General features: G+C 44.1%; 1 protein-coding gene across 4 annotated transcripts in view; it reads left to right on the forward strand.

Annotated features, from left to right (window-relative positions):
* Nucleotides 1-228: 228 nt before the first annotated feature.
* The window catches only part of ANKRD17 (ankyrin repeat domain 17), a 96,928-nt gene continuing 73,068 nt past the window's right edge, over nt 229-24,088 (forward strand). For 2 of the 4 annotated variants that reach the window (XM_052812007.1, XM_052812015.1), the window contains exon 1: nt 229-812. In XM_052812007.1, coding sequence (XP_052667967.1) covers nt 432-812 — 381 coding nt within the window. In that variant the 5' untranslated portion in view covers nt 229-431. Of the gene's footprint in view, nt 813-21,452; nt 21,561-24,088 lie in introns of those variants that run through there. The other 2 variants (XM_052812032.1, XM_052812024.1) reach the window with 2 other exon arrangements.

The following is a 24,088-nucleotide window of genomic DNA, read 5'->3' on the forward strand; positions in this document are numbered from 1 at the left end:
GCGGCGGGTGATGACGTCGGCGGCGGTTCCGGCGCCGGGGCGGTGACTGAAGCACGCACGGAACGGTGGAGGAGGAGGAGGAGGGGGGGGGGGGTCGCCGCCAAGGAGGCTGCCGCCGACGGAGCGGGGAGCGGCGGGGGAGCGTGGCGCCGGGCCGAGGCCGCGCTGAAGCGGGGCGGCGGAGGGAGGGAGGGAGGAAGGGAAGGGGCGGGCGGGCGCGGGGCGGAGGCGGCGGGAGCGGCGCCCGCCGCGGTTGCTGCTGCCGAAGGCGGCGGCGATAAGTATCGCGAGAAGTGGTGCGGCGCCGGCGCTAGAGGTGACCGAGACAGCGGCGGCGGCCCCGGGTGCCTCCTCCTCCTCCTCCTCCTCCTCCTCCTTCTTCTTCTTCTTCCTCACCGGGCGCCGGCGCTGAGCGAGGCGGATCGGCGGCCATGGAGAAGGCGGCCGGCTCGGTGGTGGTGGCGGCGGCGGCGGCGGAGGGAGGCGGTGACGGCGGCGACGCCGGGAGCGCCACGGCGGGGCCCGGTCCCCCGGAGGGGTTGAACGGCGGCGCCGGTACCTCACCGCCGTCGTGCCCGCCCGGGGCGGCGGCGGCAGCGGCAGCGGCAGCGCCGCGGGGTTTGGTGCGGGTGTGCGACCTGCTGCTGAAGAAGAAGGCGGCGCCGACGAAGGCGAAGCGGAGCGGGCGGGCGGGCCGGCCGGCCAGCAGCAGCGAGAGCGGCGGCGGCGGCAGCGAGAGCAGCAACAACGGCAGCGAGGAGGAGGAGGAGGAGGAAGACGAGGAGGAAGAAGAAGAAGAAGAGGTTTCTGAGGTACCCCGGGGGATGGGGGGGGGGGGGGGGGGCAGGCTGTGGGGGACGGGGTTGCTCCGCCTGTCCGGGGCCGTGGATGGAGGGGGGGGGTGTGGGACGGCGATGCCCGTGGAGGGGCGGCCCCGCAGGGTTGCCCTACTGCTCCGGTTTCATAATTCCTGCCCGCTCCCGCCTCCCCCGCCGCAGAGGCAGGAAGGGGGCAGCACCGCGCCGCCCGCGGGCGGCCTCGTGGTGGGGCGGGACCGGGACCGGGACCGGGACCGGGACCGGACCGGGCCCCCCCCGCCCGCCGGGGCACGGCGGGGAGCCGCGGCCGGGCCTGGCGGGGGGCTCGGCGCATCTCCCGCCTCAGTGAAGGCGGCGGGAGCGGTCACCAGTGCTCCCCCCCCCCCCGCCGCCGGTTTCTTTGTGGGGGGGTGTCGGTGTGTCCCGGGGGGGAGGCGTGGAAGGGACCCGGGGGTCGGAGGGTCGCCGGGAGGGTCAGGCGGCGGTGGGCCTTGGTTCTCTGGTTTTGGGCACGTGTGGTTTTTTTTGTTTTTGTTTTTGTTTGTTTTTTTTTTTTTGTCGTGGCGCTGCTGAAGGGAAAGGCCCGAGAAACGTCGCGGGTGCCCCCTCGACGCGGCGTCGCTCGACGTCGGCGCGTGTGCCATGCGGCGGAGCAGAGGGGAGCGGGAGAGCGCGCCGGTGGGAACGGGGCCGGGAGCAGGTTTCGGAGATAGGCCTGAGCTCTGGTAGGAAGCTGTTTGTGCTCCCGGTCGCGGGAATAGATCTTCCTGAAGAAAAGCAGGTGAACGCGCCACCGAAGGGAAGGCTGGCTTAGAGCCCTGGGCGTTCCGCTCTCATCCGGCGCGTTCTCTGAACCTGACGGCAGCCGCCCTTTCAACCCACTGCCGAAACAAGCGCCAGCAAGCGTTATTGACTTGTTCTCGTTTAACGTTAGGTTTCTCAGGTGGGTATCGCTGGAAAAGGCCGAGCAGGTCTTGAAGCCCCTTTCTTATTTGCATATGCAGTCACACAGAGCTGCTTTGCCGAGGAGTTTTGATTCTGTAACCTTCTAAGCTGAACGTTCACTTCCGCTTTTTTTTGAATAGCGTCCTCAAAAAGGTCCACGTCAAATTTGTAAGTTTTTCTTTGAACTTTATTCCTAAGTGGTTTGGCTTTTAAGTGGTAGATCTACTTTTGTCTTAGAAATTAAAACGAGCAGGAAGAAAGGGAAGGAAGAGTCCGATACGTTTTACGAAGGGCTGGGCTAAGATGGTGATAGGTTTTTCCACGGTTAAGAAGCACTCTGCAATTTATTTCTGAAGAAGTTGGTTCGAGAAGCATTTTATCCAACTGCTGTGAGACAAATTGCACACGATGAGTGTGTCTCAATTAACAAGTAATTATGCCTGGTATTTTGTTTCGGTAGTGTTTATTTTTAGGAAAGCGCGTGTCATCGCGTAGGTAGAAGTTTTTGAGGTATAAAACTTGTAAGATAGGCAGCCATGGTTACGTGCCGAACTGTGCTATCTAGCAGTCCTAGAGATACTTGAAGAACTCTCTTGCTCTCTTGAACAGAGTCCCTGGAGTTTTGCTATGGTGGTGTGTGGCGAAGGGATGAAGGCCCCCTAATGACTTAGCAGATGCGTCGGTTGATAGTTAAGCGTTGAGATAAGTTGTATGTGACGGCAACCTTCGACAGATTTCACGTAAAGTGAGACTTACTGGCAAAATCGTAGGCAGACTTATTTTGTGGTCCATAGCCGCTCTTCCAAATGGCTCCTTATACTGATAGCTTTCAGATGTTGCTGTGTGTGGCATGATGAGAAAGGCAGAGGCAACCGAGTACTATGTGTATTTTTAGGTGAGGTGAGCCTGTGCTTGCATGTTGTCCCTTACATAGCCATAGGTACCTATTTAATATGCTTTGAGACCTGTAGAGAGATAAAAAAGATCATTAGACTATCATGAAGCAGCAGAAGAACACTTCACTTTTCTTTTTTTGACAGAATGACACGTGCTGTAGATACCGATAGCTGGGAAGGCATTTTTGGCATCTGGAAGCTTCTGCGCCGTTTTTTATCTTATTCATAGTAAGTGAAGGCTTTCCCAGTCTAGGTGGTCTGGAATTAAATTTTACGCAGAGGCAAGTAAGTGATAAACAAGTTAATAATATCGAGTTTATGAAGTTAAGGATAGGATATGTTTTGTCATGTACCAGCTTCATATAATTCTTTTTCTTGATCATTCAGGGTGCTTGCAAAAAACTGTTCTAGTCTTTCTCTCAGTGACTTCAGGATGAAATGATAGAGCTTGTAGAATATGCACAGCCGAAATCACAGTTTTTAGGAATGTGAACGTGAGGATGGCCTGATTAATGGAGCAGAGGATCTAACTTCAGAGTAGTTCCCAGCAGCTCCTGGGGAAGAAATGTGTTTTGAGTGTTCTCAGTGAAAGGGAGTTTTCCTTGTCTGAAAGCAACCTGATGTTTAATTTTGGGTTTTAGAAGCTTTAAAAAAAAAAAAAAAGTTTGTTTCTACTGTGGTATTTTTATTTGTTAGGGCTTTAATTTTTTTTCTTTTAGTTCAGACTTACTTGGGATGTGCATAGCTTGTATGGCTTTCAGCAGTTGGATTGTGGTCTTCTGACCACTGGCGGTCTGGAAGGCACATAAAATGAAAAACACAAAGAAATCTACGTTTATGGTTTTGCTGTAAATGGAAACTGTTGTGGAAACACTGCATAAGATGGTGTTCCCTCCCAGCCATTCATTTCATTATGTCTGTAAATTTAAGGCAGTTTGTCTTAGGCTATTTTTTGCCCTTCCCATGCTTAATACATTAAGACTTCTCTAATCTCTGAAGCGAAGTGCTTCTAGATTTGACTACTAATGAGGCAGCTTCTAAAAATCAGGAGTACGGTAGCAACAAGTCAAAGGAGTTACAGTCGGAAACCTGGCAGATACTGAATCACGAAAACCCCATGAGTGGAAAGGTATTGTTTGGCTTAGTTGTTGCTGAGCTGATGGAATGGAATAAAAAGTTGTAATCCGATGTCTTCATCTCAGTCTGTTTCTAAACTCCATTAGATCTTGGTGTGGAAGCATAGGTGCTGGGTAGAGTTTTGGGAGAAGTTAAGTTGGAATTTCATACCAACAACTTAATGAGCTCCTACTACAATATTAATGGCAACCTCCAAAGTTGCTTGTTGAAATTGCAGCAAATGGCTGTTTGCTAAAAAAACCCAAGATTCTAGGTAGCGTGATCCAGTATTGTCTGTAAATGGACAATTGCCTTTTCCCTAACTACCAGTTAAGAAAAAAAAAAAGGCAACTCTTTTTGGTACACAGGAAGACGAATCTTAAGGTATGAGAAAAATGACGGTAGAAGTTACATACTGGAGGAGGTCAGCTTGCATGCTTCCCGGCAGAATTCTGGCCTCAGTTTATGAACTGTCACATAAAACAAGTGAAATGGTTCAGTTTTCATAGAGGTAGTCTCCTAAGCTGTTTAAGGAGCTGTATTGTTGTTAAATAGGACTGCAGTGCCGCTTTGATCGGGTGGTAACTCACAGAGAGCGTGCTTTCAGGCAAAAACTGGATAGGTGCAGTGACACATAGGGAAAACTTAACTGGTTGACATGTTAGATGTTTAAGGATGAGATGAAGGTGCATCTCTGTTCTCCATCAGAATTGTGTGAGGAGTGTCATTGAAGAAGACTATAGTGTTGGGCCAGTGCCCTAACGGGAAGCTGCTTTAACTTTTTAGCGGGGCTTTGTACGGTGTACCTTCTGTCCCCCATTTAGCATAGCTTATTATTGATATGTAAATATGTGAAACAAATACAAAGAAAAATGCCTGTCAGATTTGTGCCTTAGGTCAAGTCAAAGGTCTGTCTTCCGAGCTGCTTAAAGGAATGATTTTTCAGGACAGGAGTCAAAAAAAAAAAGTGTGTGTTTGGGGGAAGAGCAGGTTAGACAAATGGAAGCTGGCCTATAATGTGAAACTTGGGAACATTATTATTGTTTGGGAACTTTACAGGTTTGGGTTTTGTTTTTTTTTTTGTGAAAACATGGTTTAGCAGTTCCTCTGAAGAGGCTCAAATAAAAAACAAAAATATGCAGATTTCTCGAAAGTGTTCTTGTATGTACTGATTTTGTTAAACATTTGTCTTCAATAAATAGCGAAGTAGTGCAGAAAATGAGCAAGTCCTAGTAGCAAGTTGCTACTTAAAAATCTGATATCCAGAGTGCATTAGGTCTTCTCTTACTAAACACAGAAAGGCTTAATTGTATAATAAAAAGTGTTTACAAGCTTATTTCAAGTCTTTGAACTCACAGGATGTTTGCTGCTAGCAGCAAAGTTTATAATTGCTTTTCCTAATAGCGTATCAATTTTAAGAGTTTGTAAGTTCAGTTTTCTTCGTGAGCAGAAAGTCTCGTGATGATTAGATGTAGATCAGCCTTGGATTTGTGTGTGCTTATTTCTGTTCTTCCTTTTATTTTTTCTGACTGGTATGGTATGTTACTGGATTCTCATATGACGTGCAAATCAGCTTTCCTAAACGTAATCCTCAGTAGTGTTAGCTATACCTGAAAGCGCTACCCCATGCAAAGGGTGTTTTTTGAGATACTTTGGTTGTTTCTTAAGCATTCTTGTTTTTACTTGGGCCTCATAGCTGCTGTAAATAAAAGTTCATTTTTGTTTTTTCAGCTGCAATTGAATTAGTAATTGAACTGAACTAGTAAGATGAACTGAATAAAAGACCAAAACACCACCGGTCTTCTAAAATTTGTTCATGCAGAAGAAGCTACTCTTAGCTTCTTTAGCTTCACATATAAGGTGTTAACCTGACAACTTGGACTTACAGGTGTGATTTCAAGAGCGTCACAGGCACATGGTTGTAATACTTAGAACTGTAAAAGGCTTTAACAGCTTAAGTGTTAAAGCGAGCTGTTGATCTGAAACACAGAATTTATTTTAAAAATTTTTTTTTAATCCCAACTGTCTTAATTAGAATCCTGGAGTAAGGCCTTTGGATTCTGCAGCACTGCTAAAGAGCCGGTGTGTCTCGCTTGACCGCTGTATGATACGTTCTCTGTACTACTATTACTTTCATCCCCTTGTGTCTTCAAATACGTGACTGAACATGCAACTAATTGGGCTCTGTCCTTGTTAGCGTGCGACATGCGGATGTACAGTTCAGTCTCGTATTCTGCTGCATTGTTTATGCTGTAATTCTTTTCTTGCTGTCTACTTTGGCAGCTTCTTGCCTGTACCGTTTTGTTTCTTCCCTTCAAAAGAAGAAATAATGGTGAAATTCCTTAGGAAAAAACCCCACCTTGTTTAAGACCTAAGGTGATTTTGGCATTTTCCTCATCGGTATAGTTACTACAATGTGTAGCTCGGCATAGCAATAGTTACCTTACATCAGTTCACCTGATGTGACCCAAAAAACAGGTGAGCCCCAGCAGGGTCCGTGGCAGACTTCTTTTCCGTCTCCGGAAAGCACCTTATCATGATACTTCAGAAACACCGGTTTTTACCTGTATGTTATGTAGTCCCAACGCAAAGCCCTCTCTTAGGGAAAATATTTTAACGGGGTTGGTGCTATGGGTGACATTTTTGTTTTATCTTGCGTGAGGGATAGGGTAAGTATGATGTAATATAACTGTTGAGAGTTAGCATCCATTAATTGTCTCTGAAGGTGAGTAGCGTTAGAGGCGGCCCGGAAGTGTGAAAGGATGTTTCTAAAAAATCGCTGAAGTAACAGGGCCCATCGGGATGTTGGTAGGTGAATCCTGCAACCAAGTTTCACAATAATGAAATCTGCTGTAGCTGACCCGACCCCAGGAAGCATTAGCCAAAAATGTTTAACAAACATCCCTTCTTTATTGTTCCCCAGACTAGGTTCCGGCAAAATCGCTTTGGAAAACTGGAATAAAGATTTGGCTGGCTTTGGCATTCCCTGGTGTAACTCCTTTTCTATCATTACTGGCATCGCCCTATAGGTGATGACTAGCATATGCCCCCTTATCTGAGGGAGTAACATTACTAGAATTCATATGCTGGTTAGGAGAATTGAGTGTACTGTTAACTGGCTGAGGTGGTAAGCAAAGATTAAGTAGGGTCTTTATGTGCATGGCAAAGAGTCTAGGTATGCAGAGCTGATAAATCGTGTCTGGTTAGACCTAGTGCATATTTTATAAAAAAAAAAAAAAAAAATTGAAGTTTTTTTTTGTCTGCTCTATGTAATTGAAGTTATTAGTGAATATCTGGGTTTAACAAGAAGCCCCCTGCATCAAATGACCACTGCAAAAGGTGGGCTTAAGCATTGGTCGTGCCATGTGAATTTGTTTACTTCCGCAGATCTTTCTCCAGGAAATGTCCGTATAAACGTAACTCCTGTGTGCAGGCTGGAGCCAACCAACCTGTGTTTTAAGCTAGTAATTTAGTTCTTTAAACAGTATTATTTCTCTGGAAGAGATTTAGCTGAGAGAATTTCCTCATCTGTCAACTTTGAAGGCAAGTGGGATTATATATGTTTGGGTTTTGTTTTTCTGTTTTTGTTTTTTTTTCCTCTATTTGTGTTTTAAAACCAAAACTATTTGTGCTTATTTAGGCTACAGCTGATTTGGAAATTGGATTTAGGAATTGAAAAATCAATGGTGCAGATCCATGATAAGTAGGAAGACTTTTTTCTGAGGTTAGAGAAACAAGCCCTTTTAACTTTGATTTAAGAAAAAAAAATTACACAAATTTGATACTAGTTTTTTAGGCGATTTGAGGCAGAATCCACGGCTGCCTTGGTAGGCATTCTGCTCTTTTTCGGAAGTGACGATGTGCTTCTGGTTTCTTGATGGTGTGGCATTTTAGGTGACCGAGTTGAATCGACATCTTGAAGATGTGCTGTATCTATAGAGCTTCAGTACCTATCCTGGTCATCTTTGTCATGTCAGTAACTTTTCATGTTTTGAGGAAGAATACTAATTGTGTGGGTGGGGAAGGACTTAATGCTAGCAAATGGTTTGGATAAGGTCATTTAACTAACGTGTACTTAGGGGAAAAAAAGTCTTCCTTAACGTGTGGTTAGCCTTAGCAGTGAAGGTAAATATGTCTTGGTGTTGGTGTGTGAATTCTGGTGACCTCTATGCAGTCATTGTGCAGTGTTGTCAGGAGTATTTGAAAAAAAATACATGCTTGACCAATGAAGGGCAGCATTTCCTTTATGTTTTCACTAAGCAGTTAGTGCTTTGTGTTAATCGGTACTCAGAGAGGTTATCTCAGTATTCCAGATGTTTTTCAGCCACATTTGCCCCCCCCCCCCCCCCCCCCCCCCATATGCAATCCTAAGCTCGTAACTATCTGAAGAGCTAATGCCATGTGGAGGTATTACTTAACTGTTGTGTCACCTTATTTTCACATTGGGTAGTAGTTGTATACCAGGCTAAAAATGAGCCACGAAACCAAGCATGCCTGTAATACATCTTTGTGCTTGCAGTGTTTTCTTTTAGGCTGAATGTTGCAGTTGGGATGATATTGTTTGAGCTAACCAAAGCAGTTTTTGACAAATTCAAATGGCTGGTGTGTGATGTGCAGGTGTTTTTCCTCTGCTGTATTTTAGCTGACTCTTCAAGTCTTAGGAGTATAATGGTGTATTCTAGGAAATGAGCCGAAATAAACTTTGTTTTTATTTTTTTCCCTGCCCCACCCCAATATCTTAGGTCTTTGTGGTGTTAATCATCAAGAATGGATAACGTGTCCAAATACGCAGCTGTTCAGATGCTAGAAAGCAGAGCTAGGAAGAAGTTTGGAGGCTTAAGAAGTATGATGAAATGTCGCTATTTAGAATATCAGTTTGGGGTTTTGGCCTCCATGCTCCTCAAGTTCAAGTTGAAACAGTCAAAAAGTTAAGTGTCTGGATTCCTTTTTTTTTTTTTTTTTTTTTTTTTTTTTAAGGTTAAAATTAAAGGCATCTTTCACACAGTAATGTGACTTCTTCCTATTGGTAAGGAGGCTACCTCATGTTTAAGCTCAGGTTCGTTTCCCCTTGCCCTAATAGAAAAGGAATGTTTGTTTCTAAGCCTGTACATCTGTCCTTCTTTGCAGGAACTGTTTTGTGGATTACGGCCTCAGCAGAAGGAGAACATCTGAAACCTCTCTCTAGGGCAGGGAGTAATTCAGAGATAAGAGGACGAAGGTTGTTTTTATCTTCCCAGTTTTTCCCACACGCAAGAATAGAACTGAACGCTTTATTTACCGAGAAACTGGTGGTCCCTAGTACACCTGTGTCTGGCTGTTATCTGGTGACTCACATGTTTTCCTGCCCTTGAACTTTACCGTTTCAAAACTTCAGCTATTTCTTTCCTTTTGTTCAGTCTTGTCCTGAAATGCTTTGCCAGGGGAATTTTCCTTTTTATGCTGTTCTGCAGGTGTGAATTGTTCTCCTCCACAGAATGGTGAACAATGCTTTAATGAAGTTTAAAATTTCAAGTCATCATGTGACTTAGGTTTTTTTCCCTCAAGTGCTCAGTGTTGTTCAGCCTCTGTCAGCGTGGGTACTAATCCCACTGAAGTCAGGGGAATTGGGCTTGTAGGAAGGTTGCAGTGAGCATGCTGCTGCTGAAAGGGGAAAAAGAAAAAGAAAAAAATAAAGGCATTCATTGCTCCTCCCAGCCACTTGGGTAATGATCTTGTTGAAAAAATCTCAGCAACAGAAAAAGCATGTTTACAGTTGATCAGTTCCTTGATCCAGTTTGTCAGGCAGTCGCAGGAGGGCTTGTGCTGACACAGCGAAGAGCCAGGAACTTGAGCAGGGAGGAGGGATGAGGACTGCCTTTTTTGGTGGAACTATTCATTTAAATGCCAGTCAAAGAAACGCTTGCATTGTCTTCGAGGACTCGAATTGTTAAGAAAGGTACAGATCTGTGAAAATTTTTATATTAAAGTGAAAGTAGTCCTCTTGACGCTTCCTTTGGATCTCCTATTTGAAAGTGGCTGGCACAGTCCTGGAAAGATAAATCGCGCAGAAATTTATTCCTGCGTGCCGCTTTAAAACTTGAAAGCTTCTTGAGATAAGATCAGCGCTGACTTTTTTTATCTCTGGTATCTGTTAAGGTTCTTGAAAGCAGCCTATTAAGGATAGGGAGAAAGAGAGGAACGGGGCGGTATTTTCTTAAAGTGTTGCCGCACTTTTGAGTATCACCGTCGCCGCTTTTGCGTCATTTAGTGCGGGGCAGCAAAGGACTCACTTTGTTCGCTGACTAGCATAAAGTAGTCACGAAGCATAATTGTCATCAGCACGGTAATCGTAATACAAATAACGAAGGTGGTTTAAAGAAAAAGAGCACTTTCAACGTAACAGTCTGCTAGATAGATGAACATATGCCTTCTGTCCGTCTCAGTCGCTAACAGAAGTGAAAGTTGGCATAACAGCATGCTGGTATTTTTGTGAAGCATCAGCTCGATAAAGGATCTCCTCAGTGATAAATATAGTGGCAAACTTTATGTGCTAAACTTTGAAAAAGGGCTTTCCTGAAGCCTGTGTGTGAGGGAAATGTTTATGCTTCTACACAGCTCCTGTGTAACATCGCTCTAAATATACTTGCGTCTTTGAGTTGAGGTGGGTTTTTAGAAACATGCTAGTACGTGCACCGAAGTTGGGTTATGCAAAAATATTTAGGATATGGGATGGCATAATCTGATGAGTTGATCTAATAGCTTACCTCTGCCAAGAGGGGGGAATGTCTTCCTCTGAGCTATTCCCAGCTGTGCATTTACGCTGCCTGTTTTCTGGCAGCTACCTCTGTAGCAGGTCGCTGGCCTGTGATCTGTCTGAAAGGTGGTAAAGTGGGTACAAAGGGGGAAAGGGGGGAGAGCTGTGTGGAGTTGTTTGTTTGTTTTTTCTTTTGAGTCTGGAACTGAGGTGTTACTTCAGCTCAGGATGTTGCCTTGTTCACCTGTGTAGGACTTCATATACCCAAATCTTCAGCTGAGCATTGATGAAACGGCTCTGCCAAGTGGAGTGTTTGTTATGAAAGTTGATATCGACATTAATTCCTCTTGTGCTTTGGAACTGTTGTGTGCTGTTCGGTCCCAGCATCGCTTAGTGATGTCAGTGTATGGCCAAAACCTTGGTTGGGTTGCAAATCTCTGCCTTCAACAATAACTATCAACATTACAGGTTTTGAAGAAGTGTGTGAAGCAGTGCCATCTAGTAAGCGCTAGCTTGAGTGAATTAGACTTGAAATAAGGTTAGTAGTAGTATTGTCAATGAACTTCATTTAAAAATAATATTTTTTACATCTAAAAAAAGAAAAGGGCAAATGTTTTCAAGAAAGGCAGGTGTCTTTGGTGGTGGCTTTTGTTGTAATCCAGAGATGGGTGTTGCAGAGTATGCAGTCTTTCCAAACCGTTGGACTACTTGTTTGTAGAAATAACTTGAGCAATTGATTTTGTAACAGAAGTATAGTGTACGCGGTCTGGCACATGTTTAAATATTTTTTTTTTTTCCACTTTTTGTGAACTTCCAATGCGTTTATTAGATTTTGTCATAGTAGAATAATTCCTTTAGGCTGTGAGTGTATGATTTAATTTAAATGCCAGTGGAGGGGGAGAGGTTCCGCTATGGGAGGGGAGTGCTGCACGTATGTTGGGTTGAAAGGGCACCTCAACCTCAGCTGTCAGGGTGGTGAGTATTGTCTAGCTATGCTGTTGAAGACTGCTGAAGATTTTTGGGTTTTGGAGTCTTGAAAGCCTTTAGGGTTAGTCTTGGGCTAAAATTGGGCTATTACTGTGAGCGCATCTTGAATTGAGAAGGGCAATCAATAGTTTGCGAGTTAACTGTTGTATCTTTTTTCTGGTACTTTGAGATAAACTGACCTTGTGATATTATTTCTGAAGACTCAACAAAGAAGAGATGGGGAACAGGGGGTATTGAACTCCAGTGAACAAGCAGTGCTCAGCTAGAAGTATTTCAATTTGGCAGCTGGTTCGGCTATATTGATAGTAAATGCTGTGAGTTCTGCTATGAGGTCCCCAGTCTGTCTTGATCTTCCAAGTAACTTCAAATGAAACGAGAAGTGAACAACCATATAGAGAACACAAGTGTCTCTCGCTGTTTTTATTCAGTTTATGTATTTTTCCTTCTTCAGCCTTTTCTAACAGCTTGATCTCTGGTAAACTCTAGGCCTGGTATTGCTGTCAGGGAATGGAGTAGGTTTTCTAGCTGTTTTAGTTGGTGAACTTGAAGATGCTAGCTAAGTAACTCTGATTATTGAGAGCTTTGTAAAAGAAACAAACATAAAGTACATTGTTATGGGTCCCGCTTGTTTCCATAGCAGTTAGGAGAGGTCTCAAAATCTGATACTAGCCAAGTCCAAATTCATTCAGAAAAGCCTACCTGAACGTAGAGCTGTTGAAACAACTGACTGATTCACCGCTGGGAAAAGGCAGACAGGTACGTCCCGATCCAGCAGATCCTGGATTAGAATTTGGCATGGAAATACTTCATATCAGCGCTCACTTAATTGGATTATTATGCATAGAAGAAAATGACGGACTAGGCCACTTAAAAAGGAGGAGGAGACTTTGTTCTAGAAAGAGGCTTTTTCTGGTTGAAGGTTTCCTAATTCTTTGTGGGGAATGTATTTGCACTTCAGCTATTCAGGAACTTCCAGTGACTTACAGCTGTTACCTGCAGAAAGTGCTTAGATTTAAAACATTAGACAAGTTCCAATGTATATTTGTATAAGCTTAATGACTGAAGAACTGGAAATAAGGAACTAGTCTCCTGCATGTTGCATTCAGTCCTTTTTATGGTTACTGAGTCTTGGATTATTATTTGTTTGTTGTGTTCTGTGAGTGCGTAGCCAAAGTAGCCAGAAATACTTTGTGTTGCAGCAGGTGTAAGAGAAAGCGTCTATATTAGGGAGCTTGCATATCAATATTAACCAGGTGAAAATAAAGAGCCACGTTTCCCAAACTATGCATGTTCTCCTACTTGCATATCAAATGGAGTGCACAGATAGAGCATATGTTAAATGAGAATGGTTCTGAGCTTGTACTCAAATTTTCACATACTAATGTGAAGATACCTGGGATAAGTAACTATCTTAGAATTTGAGAGGTGTTAGTATGAGTGTTGTTGGACTGTACGTGACTCCTGCGTGTGAGAACTTACTATTCTGTTTAGAGGCTGTCCAAATGCTGCTTACATTATGTATAGCTTTCCTGTCACCAATATTTCACACGTGGAATGAGAAAGGAATATATTTGAATTTGTTGGACGAAGGAACCTCCCTGTTCCAAATTGCTGTCTTACCTGAACGTGTTCCCCATCTTACTTGTGTTTAGCCCAAAAGCAGATTTCTTTAGTGTGTTGAAAGTTGTTGGACTACAGGCTTGCAACGTAGTATTACCCAGTGAAAACGTGGACTACTTAAAGCAAAGAACTTCAAGTAAGTTCTCTTATAGAAAGCTCCCCTTAGACAAAAAGTTGTGCCAGTAATCTTACGCTTCTGATGAAAAACACTTTTAAAATGCTTGTGTAATGCTACGTAATTTTGTCTCACTTTTGCACCTTTGTGTCAGTTTTGTTTGAATTTGCGTTGGGCAGTTCCTCCATAGCAAAGTTGTAGAGGGTCCTCCCACATGAGAGAAAACGCACTGGACAAATGAGAAGGCAGAACCGCAGGAATGGATATTGACTCAGTTGCTTTTTAAGGATGTTCTAGTTTAGTTCATCTTCAGGGCAGTGCTATGGATGAGTAACGATATTTTCTTTCCTCCTTTTTCCGTGTTTAGATTTGCCTTACAGAATTGGAATCCAAAATAATAGGGCTGATGTAAGCACTTACTGGGGAAGAAGGCTCTTTGCTGTTTAGAAGGGTTTCTTTTGCTCTGTGCCAGAATGCTGCTTACCTGCTGCACTATAAAACTGTTTAGATGTCAGTTTCATTTAGGCATAGTTAAAGACTTATTTGAGAAATATTTTTAGACTGTGCATCTACCTTCTGTTTTAGGATTGATGGTCTGTATAAGAGGCTGCTAATAGAATTTAAGACTACTTAACTTACGACTCTTGACTCGAGTGTTGCAATCTTGCTTTAGATAGAGCTAGCTTTTGACATCCCTTGCCTTAGTGTTCCAGAACAAGTCCTATAAGCGGAATGCTTTTGCTTTGAGCTTCTATGTGCTGTCAGTGAACCCTTATAGTTTCCTTAGCTTCCTGGCATTATGTTGCTAACTTTTTTTCAGTTGAGGAAATGATTGCCTTTTTTTACTGACCCTTGAATGAGAAATCTTCTATGAAATGGTAATGCAGCGTGAATGCCGAAATGCCCCAACTAGTACTGGGAGGAGGTAATACCTATTTGAAAAGGGTTCTCTGCATATGGAGTCATCATCTTCCCTGATCCCACCGGAACCTGATAGTTCATGCAAGCTGCCAAGTATACTTTGCCAGCATAGTGTTTCTGTTAAGGGAGAGCAGATCCGAGGAGGGTTGTGCGAAGGGAATCAGGCAGTGTTATTCCATCAGACAGGTCATAAACATCTGAGTCTGTTGTCAACAGGCAGTCTTTAAACCTTTTTAGTTTTATGCAGTCTTTTAAATTGACATAAAAAGCCCAGGATGTGTTTATCTTGGCACTTTCGAAGGTAGTTAAGTACAGACACCTTTCAAAGATACTAGTTTCCTTGGAGCTGTGGAAAACCTAGGTCTCAAGAATACCATATTAAAGCTCCTTAAAGAATAGAATTTCAACCTCTCTGGCTTTATATGCTTACCAAAATGAGTAAAACTAAATGAGGAGAAGATACTGAATGTGACAGAAGGATCTTGAATGCCTTGCTGCTGCCCTAGGCCAAGTGAAAAATATGCTGGACAGAAACGAAAGATCCGTCTTGGGAGAAAGCTTAGTTTGTGAGTGGGAAATTATCTTGGACGGTCAAAAAAGTTGTTGCATAGTTGTTACAGAAGAAAAATATGTGGATTTGTTATGGGCGTTTCATTATCTGTGGGAGGTAACGGAGCTGAAGCGAGGGTGGTGTGATAGTAAGGATGGGCAGCAAGGATCGTGCGATTGTAAAACTCGGTGAATGCTCCACCGCAGTTTTTGGCAGAAAAGTCTGGAAATGCTCAGAAAGATACACTGAATTATAGGCATAAGGGAATAAAAAGAAATTGGAACAAAAGTATGTCTTAAAACCTGTAGATTTTTATCAAGTTAAAGCCCATCATCCCCACATGCCCCCACCCCAATAATAAAAATCAAAGGAAGAAAGTAGATTTTTTTGATTTGAAGTTCACTAAAGCACCTATCTGAATGATGTTGGAAACATAGTCAGGCTGACAACTGCAGAGATGTGATTGCTGTAAGAAGTGAAGAAAAGGAAAATGATAGACTATGTGAAAATAGAAAAAGCAGTGGAGGGCTATGACTTCAGATGGTTCCTGAGGTTTGTTTTTGGACTGACTTGATTTTATGTAATCACTAACCACTGAGGATCAAGAGTAAGGAGTTCGATGAATCTGTCTGGAGAGAGAAGGTGAAACAGTAGGTTTAAAACTTTTTTTTTTTTTTTTTTTTTTTGTATTGACATGGAACTAAGGGACCTTACAAAATGCACCAAGTGATGACTGATGCAAGCTACTATGAAGTAGAGGTCGTGCTTTTGCAGTATAACAAGATTTTTGTATTTAAAAAAAAAAGACATGATACGAGAAGTAGCACAGAAGAACATGTTTAGTGTCTTAGTGGTTATCTGAACCAGCTACTGACAATGATGGAGTGATGAAAGGTATATGCACAGGTGGGTATGTAGTTCCTAATGAAGGTTGATAAATACTAGTTCATTTATCTGAAGTAGTGTGTACCCTTAGGGGGTGTCTGGGGAAACGTTCACTTCTGACTTAGCTGTAGAGGGTTTTGAAAAAGTTTTGTTTTTACTCTAAGAGCAGGTAGGAAGAAGCTGGCTCAGTCCAGCAAGATGAACGTGGGTAGGAGTATCATAACTCTCTAAAAAGGGAAGAAATGGACCCAACACAAAGCTGAAAGCTTGTATTAGCAGAAAGAGGGGGAGATGTACATTAGGTGGTGGGTAATTATAGTGTGTCATTTTGAGTTGTTTACCCGTTAGTGTGTTTCCCAATTAAGTTAGGTTTCTTGCCCCCCCCTTTTTTTTTTTTCCTTTTCCCTGTGCTACCTTTAAGATAATTTTGGTGACTGCATATTCTTTAATACAGAATAGCTTCACGAAGTGCATCTGTTTTCAAGGGACACCAGCTTCCTAGATTTTTATGAGGTTGTTGCATGTAAAGCGCTGTTTTGGTGATCTGCTTCTGCAGCCTCTAAGACAGAATAAAGAAAGTCCAGAGTACCAAAAGTCATCCCTTCAGTGTGTAATGACTTGTGAAGACATCTGATTGATTTTTGTGGATTATTCTGTAGGTGATTTCTTGTCTTAGACATGTGTTTTGCTCTTCCCTTAAGCAGTAATAGGAGTGCTCTCCCAGTACCAATAATGAAACTCGGGAGAGAATCTATAATGGGTCAAGTTTCTAGGTGCTTTACCGCTGCTGACTTGGATGTGTTTCTCACCCACGTAGTCTTTCAATACAAGTTTGAAGCAGCCTTTTGAAAAAGCTATCTGAATATTGCTTGCACCATTGAATGTTTCTCTTGCATATAAACAACTGCTCATCTGTCTTACCATGTTTTTTTGTTCCGTGTTAGAAGAGGAAGCTTGGTCAGTTGAAAGTTTTAATGATGGAATTTTCCCCTTTGTGGATTAATTGAGTTTTTTCATTTCATGGATGTTTCTAATCCATGTGAAATGTCAGTCTTCTCTTTGCAAGTCTATCCTGTCATATTCGACATGTTCAAATACATTTTGTTTGTGGTAGATGCCTCGGTTTTCAAGGTATTCTGTGAGACAACGGTGGGATTTTTGCCTCTTGGCGCTCTACACGTTGTGGAAAATCGGCATGTCACAAAATTTCGGCTGGAAAGCCACCCTGCTTTTTGGTCTTGACTGTCTCAGGAACTTGTTGACTCTATCTGAGGTCATCTTGTTAGGGCTTTTAGCTACTGCTGGAAGGAGAAATCCTTGGAAAAGCCGTGCTGAAGGGGGTAACCAAGTGATGCTTTGTACTGTATTGAAGGGCTATTTTCAACTCTTCCCCCGCCCCATCTCAAAACGATCTGTGTTTTTAGTAATGAGTGCACCTCGTGGTTCTGCTGAGTAAGGTGTTGGCATCCGCGTGGGACATGGTTTAAACAACCCAACCTTGACATTGAGCTCTGTGACTCTGGAAACACACAAAAACGTGTGTTTGTGTGCTTTGGGACGGTTGGTGACCAGTACTGCTTGATCAGCTGTAAATAGATAACAATGTGCTTTTGTGATATAAGAGTGGGAATTGTCTGATCAATTGTTCAAATGCTTACATTTCTGGGTGCCAGAATCTGTCTCGGATCAATTGTTAAAATGCTTGTGTTTCAGGGTGACGTAATCTGAGCGATGACAGTTCAAAATTCCTGGTGGCCTGTGAGGTACTGGAAGATGGAACGAAGAGTTGTCTTAAAAACTGTCCTCTGGCTCTTGCGCATTTATAGCTCTGCTATATACTTCATCCTGCACGAACAACTGTGTTCTTGCGGATGCTTTTATTCTCCCTTTGGTCAAATCATACGCTTTCCCCTTAGTTACCACTGCTGTACGGGGACCGTAGCATAGAATGAACCAACCCTGATTTGTACTCAGCCCTGGCTGTGGCTTTCACAAAATACTAACTCAGGATTCCCTTTGGTCTAACACGCTTCAGTGTATCTTGAAATAGGACTTTTTTCCCCGTTTTTAAGCAGTGCTGTGCTAAGTTGTCTCCTCGAGCTGCACTTCAGATGTTTACTCTGCCACCTTCTGTGTGGGGAACATAAGGGCTTTTCTGCGTTTCAGGCTTACAGAATGTAAGGGACCGTAGTAAGAAAACATGACGTGCACGGCTTGGACGGCTGCGTTGGTTTGAGGTACCACTTGTTCAGAAGGCTGCTTTTTAGTAGTGGATAGTAATAGGTGAGAGTACTGACTGGATCATGCCCTTCAGAGTAAGGCAAAATAAAGATAATGAGCTTTCGAATAGAAGCTGAGACATTTCAAAAAGAGAACATGTTTTTTTTTCTAAAACCTCTTAGTTCATAGTAATTCATAGAGTTGAACTTGAAAGCAAGGAAGAAACGGATTTGTGTTCACCTTTGCAAAACTTGAAGCTACATTTTCTGACCTGTGTTTAAAACCCCAAACTGCACAGTAGAACTAAGAAAGAAATTAATCATGGACATTAAATAGGGTTTTTTGTTTGGTTGGGTGCTTTGCCCCTCGATGCCTCTTTTTCCTGCAGGAACAGAATGGAAGCCTGCATTAAATCCTTTACATTTTACTGAAGATCTCATAGCAGTGGCGTAAAGTGTTGGGAACAGGCTTTTTGGAATTTGGTATTCCAGCCTATAAATTTTTTTTAAGTACTAAGTGGAGTAGTGGATATCATTTGGCAAACGAGTGCTTCTCTCGAAGCCTGCGCCAGAGGGCTGCAGATGAAGGTGGGCCTGGAGAGGGGAGGAGGTGAGGGAACACAGACATGAAGGGGATTGGAGTATTGAGAATTTGAGTGTGAAAGCAAACATATGTTGAGTGTGACTTGCTTTCAGTGGAGTATCTAGCTGGTTAGGTTGTCTGCTGCCCTCATTGCTCACGCGTAGAACCTGGCTCCTCGTGGTGTTTCTGATAGTGTAACACAACTTGAGAAGCTCCGAATTATTCTTTTGCTTATGGATTTGTAAGTGAAGTTAGGTTGTTGCAGACAGAACTCTCTGCTGTTTTCCAGGTGGGATGGGAAAGGGTGCAGCTCTTGAGGTGAGCTTGTTTCTCTTCCTCCTGAAAATCTTGCACTTGTTTTGTAAAAATGGAGATTATGCTATTCAGTTAGTTTTGCATGGAACAGACAACTTCTTTTGTTCCTGTGTTATGCTGTCTTTCCATTTGAAAACGTTTTCGGTGTTGTCTTGTGTAAACTATCTTAATTTCGGTGCTAAGTTGTGCATTTTATGCTTTTTTTTTTTTTTGGTGATATAAGGTATCTGTTAATTCCTTCTGATGCTCAGAAGACTGAATAACTGGTCTTCTGAGACATGAGTGTTATGTGGGAGGTGGTAGCTGGGTTTTTTTTGGTTTGGGGTTTTTTTTAGTCTAAAGGAATCCTTCAAGTTGGCAGGGATAACTTTGTACTTGGGCTAACATTTGTGTGTAATTGCTAGATTGCATGTACACAGGATCAGTTGCAAAGGGCTGCTAAGGATATTAGAAATGCTGACCTGAAAGCACTACTCCAGTGGAACCGTGGAGTTTTGTCCTGTGATTGTTAGCATGGACAAAAGTTTCCTACAGGAAGTAGGCTGTGATGGGTAGATGATGTATGATTCATTTCCCTCAAGACAGCTAAGACTTCTATGAATCTTCTTGACTATGTAACTTTAGATTGCTGAGCTTTTGCTTCTGTAGGTACACGTACCCAATAAAGTTTGATAGGAAGTCAGGAAGGCATTACTAGATTTGATCCTGCAGAAAATACTGTTAAGACAAAGCTCAGTGGGTTGAAGTCTATGGTAAATGTTGGAAAATGTTGTCTTGTCCTCGCAATTAACCTCCTATAAGGATAAGTCATTAATTTTTTCTTTTTAAGATTGTTTAGAACTTCAAAAAAACCCAAACTGGCTGAATAACAGACAAAGTAGTAATGGCTGGGTTTATCAGTTAACTCTTTCAGTACAGTACCTCTGACAGGAAACCTGACCAGCTGAATGGGCAAAGTTCAGAGCTCGCTAAGGTATTTGATGACTAGCATAAAAATTCTTCTGTGACATGAATGATGTAGGACATACTAACTTCTGACAACAGGCTCAAGACAAGTTCTGCAGTGTCAAAAATGAACAGCCCGTAGAGGAGGTGCTCCTTGAATGAGTTCCGGTAAAACGGTTTAGAAACTGGGGTGTTCCCTAAAGTGGAAAAATAGTATGGACTGCTGGAGCAGGTGTAGAGTTTGTCTACAGTGAGGGACTTTCTGATAGGTGAGTAGGAGGTATTTCCCATTTTTAGGGGTTAAAGAACAGAATTTTTGGCAGAAGAAACGTAGCTGTGCTTACAATTTAGACTGATCAACTAGAAATTCTCTTTGTGATGTTAGTAGTTGGTCTGGTCAGCTTTCTAAAACCAGGTAAGAATATTCTTGCTGTTAGGAGGAGAGTATTTGTTACAATTAGAGCGTATTTTGGAAAAATACGATGTTGATGAGAAAAAGTGAGTACTACTAGCATTTCTTCAAGTCAAAATGTGAACTGAATTTCTTTGGCCATTAGACGCTTTTGTGCTCTGCTAAAACGAGTTTGAGAGAGAGGAGATTTTTGTGGGGTCGACAAGATTTATTATGGTGTGTTTTTTGAACTGGAAAATGAAATATTTTGAGAGCTGCAGATGCGATTGCTCAATGATTTTTGACCTGCTATGCGCGGAATGGGTATCACTGTCACCTAGTGTTTGAAGGAGCGTGTAAAATTTCATTCTTTTGGTCCGAATTATCACTTGGTGTTTTGAGTGAAGCAGAGGAGAAGCGTGGAGATGATGATGGTGGTTCTCACAACCACCTTGTGGAGACCTTTCTTCACATGGTCAGTCCCTTTGTTACTGGTGTCGCAGGCTATTTCTGGCATTCTTGCCGCCCTGCATCGCCCTCGAGCAGTGGAGGAGAAAAGGCTGGGGTGGTTGGAGACACGGTAGTTGACAGTGCGGCACTTAAGATGGGTTAGTTGGTTTTAGGAGGTTTTGCTGGAACGGGAAGCCAGATGATAGCGCAGAAAAAAATGTGGGCCATGCCATAGCTCTGCTTAACCTAAGGGTTGGTGTTTCGTTTGGTTTTTTTGTTTTTTTTTTTTTTTCGTTTTCCTTTTTGTGAGGAGTGCGCTTTGTTATCGAGAGCAGCTAGGACAGGATAGCAATAAATAAGACTCAAGGAAAACCACCTGCAGCGGATTTGCCAACTTCACTGGGTCAGAAGGAGCATGTCCCTTCCAGCGTCCCCCGCCTTGCTGATGTGCCCCCGGAGGGTTTGTCGGACCCTCTCAAATGGTTTCGTGTGCGAGTTGGGGGGGCTCGGAGGGCCAGGCGGTGGGTGAGGAGAAGCACCGGCCGCCGCACGAACGGCAGGGGAAGGGAGGTGAAATGCGTGATGGAAACCAGAGGAAGGAGCTGGTTTCGTTAGGATTTTTTTTTTCTTTTCTTTCTTCTTTCTTCTCTTTTTTTTTTTTTTTTTTTTCTCGGAATGCTCAGGTGCTCTTTGCAGGGACCAGGGCAGAAGCGCCCCGAAGGAGGAGCCGGGCGGAGGCGCTGGCCGGGGGCTCCCGGCGGGGCTGCCGCCGCACCCCCCCGCGCTCGGGTGGTAGGTGCCCGCCCTGCGCGGTGTGGAACAGTCCATTTCCTGTTCCCGTACTGACAGCGGGGGGGTGGGGGGGTGGTTGGAAGCGAGCGTGCTGCTGCCGCTGCCGGGCGGCCGGCAGCCCGTCCGCCCGTCCGTCCGTCCGTCCGTCCGTCCGTCCGTCCCGGCGCCGGCGGAGGGTCGGGAGGGAGGGAGAGGAGAGGAACATGGCCGGGCGGTGAGGCAAGGGCGGAGGCGGCGGCCGCCGCGATGGAGGCGTACGTGTTGGAGGACATCCTGGAGGTAGGGGCGGGAGAGGGCCGCAGAACAAAGGGGTGCGCGGGGTCGGCGTCGGGGCGGGGGGCGGCGGCGGCCGAGCCCCGGGGAAGCGCCCCGGCGGCGGCGGGGTTCTGCCGGGGGAGACCGGCCTCCCGCCGCAGGGCAGGCGGGTCCCGGCGGCCCCGAGGCCGGCCGGGAGTTGGTTTGGAGGCGGGCGGGCACTCGGGGCCTAGGGTGGGAGCGCGGTGTGCCCGCCGGGGCAGCGGCCGCCCTCCTGCCGGGCGGGTGTCCGCGGGGCTGCCGTCGGTTGGGTGGCTGGCGGGGCCGGACGGCGGCCCTCCGCCTGGTTCGGTGCTCGGGGACGGGGACACGGAGACACGCAAATGACCGGAGGGGTGCTGGGGGAGGAGGGAGGCCGCCTGCGCGCCGTGGAGGGTGCCGCTGCGTGATCCGGGAGGGTTTTCTGGAGTCCCCGCGTGTGCTTGGGGCTGACATTGCGGGAAGGCTGCTACAGCTTTCAGCCCTTCTGCAGAACGGCCGGTTCTCGTAACTCTCTTTTTGTGTTTTGTTTTTGGTTTTTTCTTTTTCTTTCTTGTTTTTGCCAGTGTTCCCGTTGCTTGCACCAAATAGGTGTTAGGCCTGTATAATTTCTTACCGTCTTTCTAGTCATCTTAAGCGTGGTCTGCTTTTACTTCCTCTGCAGAAGTAGATCCCACGTTATGAAATAAATGACATAGTCCCTTCTGGCGAGTGAAATGTGAAAATGCTATTTCAGCCAAATGGGGAGAGAGGCCTGCCTAGGAATCGTAAAGTGAAACTTCTGTTCCAAGTGACACAGGTCTCTGCTCCAGATTGTATTAGCTGTAGTACTTCAAGGAAGTATCTTCTTTTGTTGTTGTTATTCCTGTGGTTTTTCTGGTTTTGCAAGCAAAAAATATGATTTCGTTGCCAGTTGACTTTTCAATATATCTGCATGTACTCTTTATTGTAAATGGAAGCTGCTACCTTATTAGCTGCTGTCAAAATTTAAACAAACCAGTGCTTTCGGTGACGCTTGTCCGGTAGGTTTTTTCCTTAATGGTCATACTTAGGTTACTCTTTACGTTGCTCTGAAATTTTAAATCGATAGGAATACATAGTGTTGCTGTTAACTTCCTTGTGAACCTTGGAACTGTCTAACATAATGACATCCAGAATGTTAACACAACTGCTCAGTTTGTGCTTAAGAAACTGGTACAGATGTACAGACAAGATGTCTTTACCAGTATCTGTCTGAGCGGCTGGGTTTCTGTGGTGAGGTAGGAAGACCAAAAGTGAACTGGGCTGTCTGCCATCAGACAAATATTTCAGTACTTCACTTGTCTTACTGAATACCAAAAGCTTTTTCTTTTTTTTTTTTTTTTTCTTTTTTTTAAATACAGTTGTCATATGCAACTCCATAGTATGTCAAATTGATAAAATACTTGGTATTTATTAATAGTCTCGTTTGGAAAGGCAGTTAGCAAATTAATTTTGTCAGTATAGCAGTATTTGGGGTTTGTATGTGTGAGCTAAGCAATTACATCTTACTTCTCGGAGTAGGATGCGGTGACTTTTTTCTTTTGAGAATTTCATCACACATTTTCTTCCTGGTGATGAGACCAACTGTATCCAGGTAAAACATCTTCAAAAATCAAGTACGGCTTGTGTGACTTTAGGTGTGTGTAAACTATGACTGAATCAGTCGTTCATGAATCTCTGAAATACTCTGGTAGCAGTGGAGGCTGTTCGTAATTTCTTAGTGCATCAGTAGAAGCAATGTAATTGTCTTGCGTTCCCAGTACGGGTCCAGAGGTAAAACTCGGTTCCCTCAGAACTTGTTTCTATTGTAGCTTTGAACAGCGTGTTTACGGTGTGTGTCTTATTTTTCCATTTTAGGGCTTTTTTTCTCCTGTGGAGCAGTTTCTGATGTTCGTTCAAAGACAGCAGTGTGAAGATCGGGAGAACTGCTCTTGCTTAGGCAGCAGAATCTATGTCTGGTCTCTGTTTTATTGGACAGACTTTGTACTGCTTAGTATTTAGTTAAATTTGGAGGGATCAGTCCTTGCCTTTTCATAAAATCTTCAAGAATGTTTTCACCTCTAAGTTGGTTATAATTTAAAACAGGGAAAAAAGGCTTTTTTTGTAGCGTGCTAGTTTATGTTGAGTTAGCGTAGAGACTGAGGTTCAAACTGTGTTAGAGGTCCTTACCGCAAGAAGCGAGTGGGTCCTTCTGGGGCAAAAATCACTTCTGAGTTAAAAAGGTAGATAGTCATCAAGTAATGCGTACTTCACGTGTTCTAGCTTGCCCTAGTGTGAAGGCTACTTCCTTGGGTAGAGGAAGAAACAAGATGAGGTGAAAGCATAGTCTCTGCTTGTTTCATTGCTGAAGTTGCAGGACTCTGTTAGAAATAATTTTTCCCCATGCTTCTTTCCTATCAGAGGATACAACTAAAATAATTCTTCAGCAGGTTTAACGGAACTGCAGGTGGAAATGGTTGTTAGCCTGGAAGATACCATGCGGCGTCCTGGCT

Source organism: Harpia harpyja, chromosome 2, assembly GCF_026419915.1.
Source record: "Harpia harpyja isolate bHarHar1 chromosome 2, bHarHar1 primary haplotype, whole genome shotgun sequence".
Lineage (NCBI taxonomy): Eukaryota > Metazoa > Chordata > Aves > Accipitriformes > Accipitridae > Harpia > Harpia harpyja.